General features: G+C 37.8%; 1 protein-coding gene across 12 annotated transcripts in view; it reads left to right on the forward strand.

The window, feature by feature from the left end:
* The window catches only part of Wnk3 (WNK lysine deficient protein kinase 3), a 164,130-nt gene that overhangs the window by 123,929 nt on the left and 27,910 nt on the right, over nt 1–12,291 (forward strand). For all 12 annotated transcript variants that reach the window (XM_087600106.1, XM_087600108.1, XM_087600104.1 and 9 more), the window contains 2 exon segments: nt 2,435–2,646; nt 9,974–10,176. In XM_087600106.1, the coding sequence (XP_087456232.1) occupies nt 2,435–2,646; nt 9,974–10,176 (415 nt within the window).

Raw genomic sequence — 12,291 nt, forward strand, 5'->3', positions numbered from 1 at the left:
AGCAAGACAAGACCACCCCAGAGAAGAAGCTTTATACTGGTTCTAATGTTACACCAGAGAAGCCAGCACAGGATTCAACAAGAGAGTCTTAATAGCCTGCTTATATAGCCAGAGGAGGATTTGGATGAAACACAGCATACCTTGTACAGCATTGTCTGATTAGCAACAGCCACAGCAGTCCCTCTTGTAGGCCACTAGAAGTTATTCCCCTCTGGCCCTGTAGGGAGAGAGGAATGTTTTTGCAGTCTTCTGAGTTCTACAATGCTTTTGATAGTAAAAAGCTGAGAACACACTGTTAGAACAGTCCTAGTTAAGGCTCTGCCTCTAACTCTAGAAGCTAGAGCAATCGGGTAAACTCGTGTCATTTTCTCAAAGCATCAGTGGGGTGTTCAAAACTGCTGGTGCTAGCATAAGAATAGTCCATCTGGCTGACTGACAGTCTTTGTACTCAAAGCAACCATGGAAGCAAGGAAGAGTCCAAGAGCTACTAGTTAGGGAGTCAAATTGCATAGTCCCCTAGTAACTGGGCTTTTTGTTTTTAAAATAGGAAAGCAAACATCAGGAGTGCTTAGAATAGGAACGCAAAAGAATTTATCATTAACAGTTTAACATTTTTTTTAGTGTTTAAAACCTGTGCAGTGGCTAAGGGAATGAACACCTATTCCCTCTTCTGTCTCACTACACCTGGACTACATCCCTAGCCCTTTAGCATTCTTTTGTCAGTGTGATTTGTTTATAGTAATTTACTAGACAATACTAGACACTATAGACCAACAACTGTAAGCTGAGATTTCTTTTACCTGTTAGTTTGGACAATCTCTAGTTGTACAGGTTTGTATTTAAAAAGTTAAATTTTAAAAATTGAGGCCAGGCCTGTGGCATACACCTTTAATCCCTGTACTCAGGAGGCAGAAACAGGCAGATCTCTATGGGTTCAAGGCTAGTCTGGTCTGCAATAGTGAGTTCTAGGCCAGCAAAGTTACATAGTAAGAACCTGCCTCAAAAAAGTGATATATAGGACAATATTCAAGTAACATAATGAAAAAGTAAGCTAAAAAACCCCTTGTACTTCTTTTTTTTATCTTTATTAACTTGAGTATTTATTTACATTTTGATTGTTATTCCCCTTCCCAGAGGCACTTACTGTGTGCATATCCTTTTTTGTCCTTAGTAAAATAAATAACAAACATGCGAGTCTATATTTTTTTGCTTTAAAATGTCGTTTATAAATGTTCATATCTGCATAAATCTACCTTTAAAAATCACTGCATGCAATTCCAATTAATGAGTGTATCCAAGTTTCTTTCTCAAGAAATCCTTCAGTCTTCCCCATGTTCTGCTTATATAAATGATACTTATCTTTTTACACACAGATATTTCTGTGGGATACAGCTAAAATGTCTGTCCTCTTAAAGCTTATAGATAATGGTTGAAATTGTGTTTGATATCAGGTTGGTTACTCATGCCATAATCCCAGGATTTGGGAGGTAGAGGCAAAGTAATGCTACAAGGCTAATTGATGAGTTTCAGGCTAACAGGCTAGCCACTGTTACATAGCAAGGCTAACTGATGAGTTTCAGGCTAGCCACTGTTACATAGGAAGACCTTGTGTCCAAAAAAATCTGAGAAAAAATGTATGTTCTAGTAAAGCCAGACCATTTTACATTCCAAAATACATGATGTGTTTGTTTCTTTATATCTTCACAACACAGATTGAATTAAAACATATTTTAGCTGGACATAGTGACATATGCCTGTTACCCTAGCCATGAGTGTGGTCTCGTGACTCCTGATATTCACAGAGGCCAGAAGAGTTAGATCTTCTGGAGCTGGACTTACAGGTTATTGTGAGCTACCTGATGTGGGTGCTGGGAATTGAACCCTAGTCCTGGAAGAACGGTGTGTGCCTTTAGCCACTGAGCTATCTCTCCAGCCCCGTTTGTATTCTGTTTGAAAATTGAGGTTTTTTTATTATTGATTTTAGGAGCTATTTAAATATTCTGAATAATAGTCTGTAATAAGGAGAAAGTTGATATTTAACTATTTGGCTTTAAATTTCATTTTATTATCTGTCTCCTTCTCTATTGAGATGATTAGTCTTCATCAGTTTGTCTATCCTTTTTTTGTAATAAATTAGTATTATTACGTAGGAAGGTGTTTTCCATCCTAAAATTGTAAACATACTCTGCATTACACCATTTTTAATACTAATGCTTTGTAGGCAGAGGCAGGTGGATCTCTGAATTCAAGGCTAGCCTGGTCTACAGAGCTAGTTCCAGCAGAGCCAGGGCTGTTCCACAAATAAACTCTGTCTCAAAAATCAAACAAAAATTACTAATGTTTTTTAAAGCTTTATTTGTACTGTCATAAAGTTTTTGAATTTGACTTCATGGCAACAACGTTACTAAAATATCTTTGCATAATTTCTATTCAGACACATTCAAGAGGTGGTCAGTCTTCAAACACAGCAGAATAAAGAGCTACAGGAGCTCTATGAACGCCTTCGAGCAACTAAAGACAGCAAAGCGCAATCTTCAGAAGTTCCCATGCCACCTGCATCACCACGCAGGCCAAGATCCTTCAAAAGCAAACTTCGAAGCCGCCCCCAGTCCTTGACACATTCGGACAATCTCGTTGTTGTAAAAGGTAAATTGATCTTACATGTAATTGTTTAAAAGCCGAATCAGATCTAGGGGGCATGGTACGGCATGCCTGTTGTTGAAGTATTCTGGAGAGTAAGGTAAGAAGATTGTAAAAATCCAGTCTGGGCTAAATAATGAGAACCTGTCTTAAGAAAAATAAAATCTGGTCAAAGAACAGCAAAATTAGTACAACAGTGATAGTACAAGTTGCTTTTTTTTTAAGCTAAAATAATTTTAAATAAATATGAAACAGTGATGTATACACAATCTAAAAATACTAAAATCCTTTGGTGCTGAATATTCTTTAATGAAATAATGATTAATATTTATTGATGGTAGATATCAAAAATAACTAAGTTTGTTTGTTCTGTGTTGTCATTTGGAAAACAAACAGATAGAATGCTGGTATCTTGTCCTAGCATAGTTTCTGAAATGTCCCAATTGGTAAGAATTACTAGTCTCACATTTAGAATTGGTTTAGAAGTTTGTTGGTTGAAATACTCTCATGCTGTTCTGAAACAAGAGGTCTCTATATAGTACTTCTTAAGATGTATTTTATTTTTATTTATGTATATGTCTGTGTGTCTATGTGGGGACATGTGTGTATGGGTGCCTATGGATGCCAGAGGAGGGCATTGGATCTCCTGGAGTAACAGGCACATGTGAGCCACCTGAGAACCAAACTCTGGTCTTCTATTAAAGCAGCCAGTGCTCTTAACCACTGAGCCATCTCCAGTACCATTATATATTATTTTTAAGAATATTTTAAATGGGATTCAGAGAGATGGTTCAGTAGTTAAGAGCACTAGCTGCATTTCTAGAGGACCCTGGTTCAATTCTTAGCATCATGGCAACTCACAACTGTCTGTAATCCAGCTCTAAGTGATTTTATACCTTCACATAGACATACATGCAGGCAAAATACCAATGTGCTTAAAAATTAAATAAATAAATAAATAAATAAATAAAAAATAAAAATGTATTTCTTTTTAAAAATACTTATATTTTCTGTATATGTCTACCTGCATGTGTGCGTATGCACAATGTGGTGCGCTTGGTGCCCATGGAGGTCAAAAAGCAATGCGCGATCTTCTGGAACTGTACTTAAGAAGGGGCGTGACAAGCAAATCCAGGTCCTCTGAAAGAGCCAACAAATGCTCTTAATTGCTGGGCCATCTCTCCAGCTCCTCCACTGCATTTCTTTAACTTCTGGAAAAGAGTCCATACTTAACTAAATAAAGAAGTTACTCATCAAGTCAGGCTTCTTTGGTTCCATGTACATAGTGAAGGTCAGTACACCATATTTTACACATTTGTTTTTATTGTTGTACTACTCAGAAAAGTAGAACTAGCCTAGGTGTTCATCGGCTGATGAATGGATAAAAACAACCAGCACATAATTCAGTGAAAGTTTATTCAGCTGTAAAGAAAAGTCAATGATGGAACACCAGTCCCATATGGGTGTATAGACCTATAGCCCCAGCACAGGGAAGGTTGAGGCAAGAAGATAGTTGAGTTTGGGGTCCCATCTATGCTGAGCTATACTTTTGAGTGATTCTGCTAAAATCAGAATTGAAGTGTAGACAGACTACGATTGAAGGCAGCTTTGGAGATTCAGTATCAGAAGTCATAGGACCTTCACCTCTGATGGCTTCATAGCTGTGCTTCATTTTGTTCCCAAATGCCCTGCATGTTTACATATTGGTTTTGCTTGTTTAGAGGTGAAGTCTTCCTATGTCCCCAACCTTGGTTGGGCTCAAATTATCCCTTTACCCTGGCCTCTGAAGTTTCTAGGATTATAGAAGAGGTGCCTTGTGATAGTGGGGTTTTTTCTTTCTTTCTTATTTTGTGGTTTGCTGAAGATTGAACCACAGAAGCCCTGTACATTCTAGGCAAGTGCTCTATCAGTAACTACACCTGAAGCTTACCCAAATGGCTTCTTTTTATTTATATTTTCTGTTGTGCCTAAACTTTTGCTTATTAGTTCAATTATCTAATGTGGGTTATAGTAGTCTCTCCCTGTTGTTGAACTTTCTTTTTCTTTTTTTTTTAATTTTATTTTTCTCGGATATTTTATGTATTTCCATTTCAAATGTTATCCCCTTTCCCCCATCTCCCATACCCTCTCCTTCCTCCCCCTCCTTCTGTGAAGATGCTGCCTTTCTCACCAACCCACTCCATCCTCAACACCCTGGCATTCCTGTACATTGGGGGAATGAGCTTTCACAGGACCAAGGGCTTTTCCTCCTATTGATGCTGGACAATGCCATCCTCTGCTACATGTGCAGCTGGAGCCATGGGTCCCTCCATGTGTACTCTGTGGTTGGTGGTTTAGTCCCTGGGAGCTCTGGGGGGCGGTTCTGGTTGGTTGATATTGTTGTTCTTCCTATGCGGTAGCAACCCCTTCAGCTCCTGAACTTTGCTTTTCAATGCTATAAGTTTTGCTTTGTGCATCTGGGAACTAGGCTACATGTGTTTGTGATTATTGCATCTTTTGATATTAGTATATATTTCTGATATGATTATAGATAGTTTCTTTAGTTTACTACTTATGTGTTGTTATATCCATCCCATCCCTTTAATATATTTTTATTTTTTAATTAATTTATTTTGTGTGTCTGTGCATGTGTGTGCCTATATATATGCCACACATGCATTTGTATGTCAGAGAATAATTTGTTGGAGTTTGTTCTAGAGATCAGATTCAATTTGTCAGATTTGGTGACAAGTGCCTTCACCACTAAGCCATCTTCCCAGCCCTTTTATATTTTTAATATGAATAATATTTATTATGGACATTGTTATGCAATTTGGTCATGTATTTTATCTAGTCTGCTAGCCTTTGGCTTTTTACTGAGTTATTTAAATCATTTCTATATAATTTAATTTATATTTCTACTTAACATTTTGCTATTTTTTGTGTCTAATGACTTTTTTGTTACTGTTGATTCCTGCTCATCTTCCTGTGAGTGTGTGTGTGTGCGTGCGTGCGCGCGCGCGCGCGCGCGTGTGCACGCGCGTGTTTTCCTTACCACTTTATACCTATTCCTCTGAGACACAGTCCTTCCCTGAGCCTCAGGCTCTTGGTTTCTTTTTTAAATTAATTTACATAAAATGATGCTACCACCCTGGTCTGCCCACCCCACTCCCTTTGCACTCCCCTTGTGAGAGGAGGTTCTTGGTTGCTTAAATAGGCTTGAAGTCAGCAAGCCTCACTGAGGCTGCTCTTTTGCCTCCCCTAACAGCTGGAATTACAGATGTTTGGATGCCTGCCTTATTATGTGGGTGCTGGGATGGGAACTCCAATCTTCATGACTGTACAATAAGTGCTGATCCATCTTCCAAGCCCTAAGTAGTTATTTTTTGTAATGTGTAAATCCCCTTGTTGTTTCCTTTACTATATTTTTTAGTTATCTTCCTGTGGTGGCCATGGGAATTACAATTATCTTTTTAATTCAAGGCAGTATAGTTCAGAATAACAGTATCTTCATTTCAATGATATACGCACTTTCTACTCTATATGTGCCTTCATTTCTTTATACTATTATTATTGGACACATTACATTTTACATGTTATATAAGCCAATCATTTGTGTAATTATTAAATTTTTAATCATTTTTGTAATCAGATGAGAGAATAAGTATTATAAGCACAAAGAACAATGTTATACTACTAATATAATTCTTTTTGTTTCTTCACATATGCTTTTACTGATTGTTTATTTCGTAGTAAACTTCATCTGTTATTTTTTTTTAACAAGGCAACTGTGGTAGCAATTCATTCATTTTAAGACTTTTTAAAGAAATTCTATTTCATATTTTCAATTTATAGGATTTTTTCTGCAAAGCAAGTTATAGAAAAAATGTCTTGAAGTCAAAAGTTATTAAAAGGACCAATTATGATTTGACTTATAATTGCTTTAATCTTTGCAACAAAATATAACATAAAAAACCTGATTGTATATTGCTTGGGAAATTCAAAGGAAACCTTTTGGCTTTCCAATTTAAGTGTATCACTGCATTGACAGCCTCCAGCTCCTAGAGACAGCTGTAACTATATTTTGTCCTTTGGTCTGGGGTTAAGGGCCCTTAATTATTTACAACATGTAGAACACTGTTATAACCAGAATTCTAAATTATTAGCTATTTAAAGTTCATCTGTACTGAAAACTAGATAAGTAATTTTCTACAATAAAATTGACAGAAAACTAATGAAACGTACTGAAATTGAAATAAAATATTTTATCCCATAAATGTCTACTAATAAATTAAATTAATAAATATTATGTAAATATATCCATAATATAAAAAGAAAGATCTTTTTTTTAAAGATTTTATCATTGGACTCAAGTTTTCATGGACTTTGGGAAATAATGTCAAACAATAGACTTCATTCTTAGCACATATATCAAAATCATAATGTACACTTATACCATACCCTCTACATCTCAGGGAATGTTGTGGAAGAGTGTCTGGAAGTATATAAGAGACAAAAGATGGAATAAATGGCTACAAAACACTATTCCCTAGACTCGATACTACCATTGTGTCAACCATTGATCACAAACTGTATTATTAATTTTTCTACAGATGATACCTTGAATATGTGGATTACTCAGATTAATAGCTGCCTACCTTCGTTTTTAGGGACATGAAACCTACTTTTGCAGAAAGGGCTAACACTTGGGTCTGCATAAGTTGATTAGCGTTAGTAGTTTTATCTGCCATCTTTACAACTTTAATTTAACCTTTGCGTCAGTTTTTGTTATTTAAGGAAAGCCTGTGCCAAACTGGTAGTGCAAGGTTGGTTTTCTCCCACACTTACCCAAGCTGTCCTGCCCTTTCACGGCTGAAAGCACTGCTAACAGCTGCCGAGTTCCACACCCCATCCAGGAACACTGCAAAGCGCCCTGAAATCCTTAGCTGTCACTTCCTAAACTGATCCCACCTCTCCTTCCCCTCTTGCTTAAAGGCAAGAAGACCTTGAAACTTACAGTGACTGTAGCTCAGGCTGCCTCTCAACTTGGAATGTTCCTGCCTCAGCTTCCCCAGTGCTGATAATAGAATTATCTACTGCAATGCCTGATTCTTCTTAAACATTTAGTCATAAACAGAAATATTAGTAAAAATTTAAATAAAATGTGGTTCTATGTTTTTGAATTCTGTTAAATCATTGACATTCCAGACCTGCCTCTGGAAGAACATAAATATGATCAAATTACCTTTTCTGGGTCTGGTTTCTCCATTTTAAAAATGTACTTTTACTATAGACATAAGAGTGTTTCCATTTTATCATTCTATGATGGCACTCCTCTTACATGGCTTGAGCCTATGGGCATACACGATACATACAAGCATTGTACTACTAAGGCACATCCTTAGCCCTGTGGGTATTTTTTTAAATTTTTTGCTGTTATTTTGTTTTTGTTTTAATTTAATTTTTTATTGATTCACTTTACATCCCACTTACTGCCCCTCCAGTCAACCCCTCCCACAATCCTTCCCCAATCCCCTCATCCCCTTTTCTTCTGATCAGGTGGGGGCTCCTGAGTATCCACTCCACCCTGGCACTTCAAGTCTCTGTGAGGCTAGGCGCTTCCTCTCCCACTGAGGCCAGACAGGGCAGCCCAGCTAAAAGAACATATCCCACAGACAGGGAACAGCTTTTGGGGTAGCCCCTGCTCCAGTTCTTCAGGTTCAGGACCCACATGGAGACCAAGCTGCACATCTACTACATAAGAGTGGGAGGTCTAGGTCCAGCCTGCATATGTTCTTTAGTTGGTGGTTTAGACTCTGAGAGCCTCAAGGGTCCAGATTAGTTGACACTGTTGATCTTTCTGTGGAGTTCCTGTCCCCCTCCAGGGCCTGCAATCCTTCCTCCTATTCTTCCATAAGAGTCCCCCAGCTCCATCCACTGTTTGGCTGTGGGTGTCTGTATCTGTGAGTCAGCTGCTGGGTGAAGCCTCTCATCAGATAACTTGCTCTTTCTTGTCTGCAAGCATAACTGAGTATCATTAATAGTGTCAGGGATTGGTGCTTGCCCATGGGATGGGTCTCTAGTTGGAGTAGTCATTGGTTGGCCATTCCCTCAGCCTCTGCTTTATCCTCCATGCTTGCATTTCTTGTAGATTGGATAAATTTTGGGTTGAAAGTTTTATGGGTGTGTTGGTGTCTCTATCACTCCACTGGGGTTCTTGCCTGGCTATAGGAGATGGCCTCTTCATGTCACTATTATACCTTACAGGACAGTCATTATTATACCTTACAGGAGTCACTCTTAATGACTTTTATTCCTTAGCAACCTGCTGTCCTCGTTAAGGCTTCCATTGTTGTGAACAGACCCCATGACCAAGGCAACTCTTATAAAGGCCAACATTTAATTGGGGCTGTCTCACAGTTCAGAGATTTAGTCCATTGTCATCATGGCCAGATGCATGGTGGCATGCAGGCAGACATGGTGCTGGAGAAGGAACTGAGTGCTGTGCATCTCAATCCAACTGCAGCCAGGAATGCCTATCTTCCAGGCAGCTAGGAGGAGGGTCTTCTGACCAAAGTGTGTGTTGTTTTCTAAAATAAGGTATTACTATCACATTATATTGGGCAATCAAGAGCAATAATAGGTTGTATTGATTTGGGAGCCTCTGGCATTGGGCTAATAACTTCTAAGGGGAGCTTTAGCTCTTAGGTCAGATAACGCCATTTAAACTCTTCCATATGTATGTGTGTGTGGAAGCTTATACCAGTCATTTCCCTATAGCTTTTTCAAACATCTTTAGAGTAGTTACTCCCTCCCCCAACCCTCTTATTTTCCTTTTCTCTCACCCCCTCTTTACTTTCTCCGACTAACCTCTTCTTTCTCTTTTCAGTTAGGTCTTTCTTTCCCTCTGTGACCTGCTTTCAATTTCCTAGCTTCTATAGACATACAAGACCCTTTTTTTAACTCCTCCAAATATGTACCCAAGGAAACTAATAAAAAGATTAAAGTCATACTCATATTTTGAAGACTGTTTATCACTCATGGTTTATACCTATGATAACCATTTAATTTGATGGGACAGCTATAAGAAACTTGAATGTCAAAGGGTTATTTGGTGATTATACCAGTATAACAGCTTTAAATTAGTAGTCTTGCGTCGACTATAATTTGTGGTTACTATCATTTCATATATGTTGTTCAAAGAAGTGTTAACTTAGGCTAGGGAAATGGCTTAGAGACACACAAGTTTGCCTCCAACCTGATAACCTGAGTTTGACTCCTGGGAGTCCACATGGTAGGAGACAGCTCATTATCAGTTGCAATTCCTTCACCTGGTTTTCTTTTTTTCTTGTAGATGTGCAGCGTGCGGAGAGTAATACTGCGCCACGCCAGCAATCGCCAGCCAGTAAGAAGGGGATGTTCACAGATGATTTACACAAGCTGGTGGATGACTGGACAAGAGAAACAGTAGGAAATTTTCCTAGCAAGCCAAGTTTAAACCAACTCAAACAGAGCCAACAAAAATCAGAGGCAGAAAACTGGAACAAGTTGCATGAAGTAAGTTGCTTACCATTCACCCTCTGTATAAAAATTAAAAACTATAAAAATTGAGTTGGGTCTATGAATATAGTTACTATGCAAAAATGGTATGACAATGACACTGAGACTTTGATCTTTATCTAGATTTATCATATCTTTGAGCAAATTATCTTTCAGATCAAGAGTTGCCACATTTTTATGAAAGGGCCCATCAGTAAACATTTTAGGCTTTCTAAGCCACAGGGTTACAAGAATCAATTTGATTGTAATGCAAAAATCAGTCTAAGAAAATGTGTAAGCAAATAGTTGTGGTTCTGTCCCCACATGTGCTGTGTTCCCACATGATTTGTGGACTGTTCCTCCAGTGAAGTCCTTCCCATTGATAGCCGTTTCTATTTTAGCTTTCATTAACAAATCAGTTTGCTGTGCTTAAAAGAGTAAGTATGCTTTAGGGAAAAAGGTGGTGGACCAAAATTTTCTGGCTCTAGTTTTATGTTATTCTCTGTCTAAAAATACAAAATACTCAAAAAGAATTCATCTGCAGAGAGGGTTAATCTGATGGTACAAAAAAGACTTATCTGAATGTGGTCTGAAGGAAGGCTGTGTCAACTAGTTGGATGGTGGTTTATTGAGTAAAAGTAGAATGTTGACAAAAAGGGTGAGGAGAAAATTTTGTGTGAATAAAAGTGGTGAATATCTTTTAACAGATCTGGGTCCCAGGGTCAGTCATATATGAGTCGTATGACTCCATTTCTCTTTGCCTCAGAGTTTGTGTATTTCAAATGGGAATACTCCTTGCAGGGTTACTGTGAAGGTTAAGTAAGATAACACCTACAGAGTTAGCCCATCACATCATGTGGTTACTTATATGTGGTAACTATTTTGTACTTTAGATTTGGTTGGTTATATATTTGTGTAGAGGATCAACTAGTGTTCTTGCACAGTACTGTTCTATAGCCCTACTTAGCCACTTCAACTATAATAAACTGCAAAGAGAAGGTATAAGGGAATATCATATATTTAGGGAAATTTGATCTACTACAACGTGGTCAATGAGGGCCAGGCAGACAGCACAGTGGGTAAAGACACTTGTCACCAACAAGAACCCACATGGTAGAAGGAAAGAACTGAGTCCCACAAATTGTCATCTGACCTCCAATTGCAATTGTAAGTGGTTAAGAGAAGCTCTGATAAAGTGATAATTGAACTGAGATCTAAAGGAAGAATAGCAGTTATCTAGTTCTTCGTTTCTGCCTAAGCAAAAAATAACATGTGTAAGAATCTGGTGTGAAGAAAGAAACATGAAGGACACCAAGTAAGCCAGTCTAGCTGAAGTGAAGAGAGCAAGGGGTGGTGAACAATTACTCTGAGGAGTAGAATGGGGTCTCAAATGTGGTCATGGGAAGGAATCCTGTTTCAAGAAAGATAGATCACTATGGCACCCCAGGACATTAATAGGAAGAAACTTGAATCACTGTTCCTTTGTTTTCACTGATTGAAGCAAGAAGACAGAATTTGGTAGGATCAGAGTCAATGTTTTCTGACCAATCAGGAGTTAGTCACAGTAGTCTAGCTGATATTTAAGAGAGAAGAGACAGGGTTTGGTAATTGAATGACTGTATGCCTTGGTTAGTGGTGGCTGCTGTTTGTGTATTATTCCTGAATGTTGATCCCTGAAATTGTGCATATGAGCAGTATGGTAGTGTAGGGGACAATTGGCTGTTTGGGCAATTGAATCAGATATGTTGGAATATTTAAGAGTAGACTTATAACCTCTCTGAATCAGTCTTTAAAAAGCATACTATTGTTTTTAAAACAATAATACTCATTACACAACTTAACTAATGAAAAAAAGTACAAATTTTAAGATACCACTTTCAAATCCTACCACCCCAAAATGGTAACTGTTAGATCATTGTCTATGAGTATACATGGGTGCATAGAAATAACTTTATTCAACTGTGATCACACTATATTGCCATTTTGAATCAGAAGCATTAAATTTAATTTCACCTTTGAAGATAGAAAATACTGAAAAGAGATAGCTCAACTTTAAATAATATATTTTGTAACTGAACATATATTGCCATTCATTTTCATGTAAAACTTAAAAAAACACTTTAATCCTAACTT

This window comes from Rattus norvegicus, chromosome X, assembly GCF_021556685.1.
Source record: "Rattus norvegicus strain SHRSP/BbbUtx chromosome X, alternate assembly SHRSP_T2T, whole genome shotgun sequence".
NCBI classification, from domain to species: domain Eukaryota; kingdom Metazoa; phylum Chordata; class Mammalia; order Rodentia; family Muridae; genus Rattus; species Rattus norvegicus.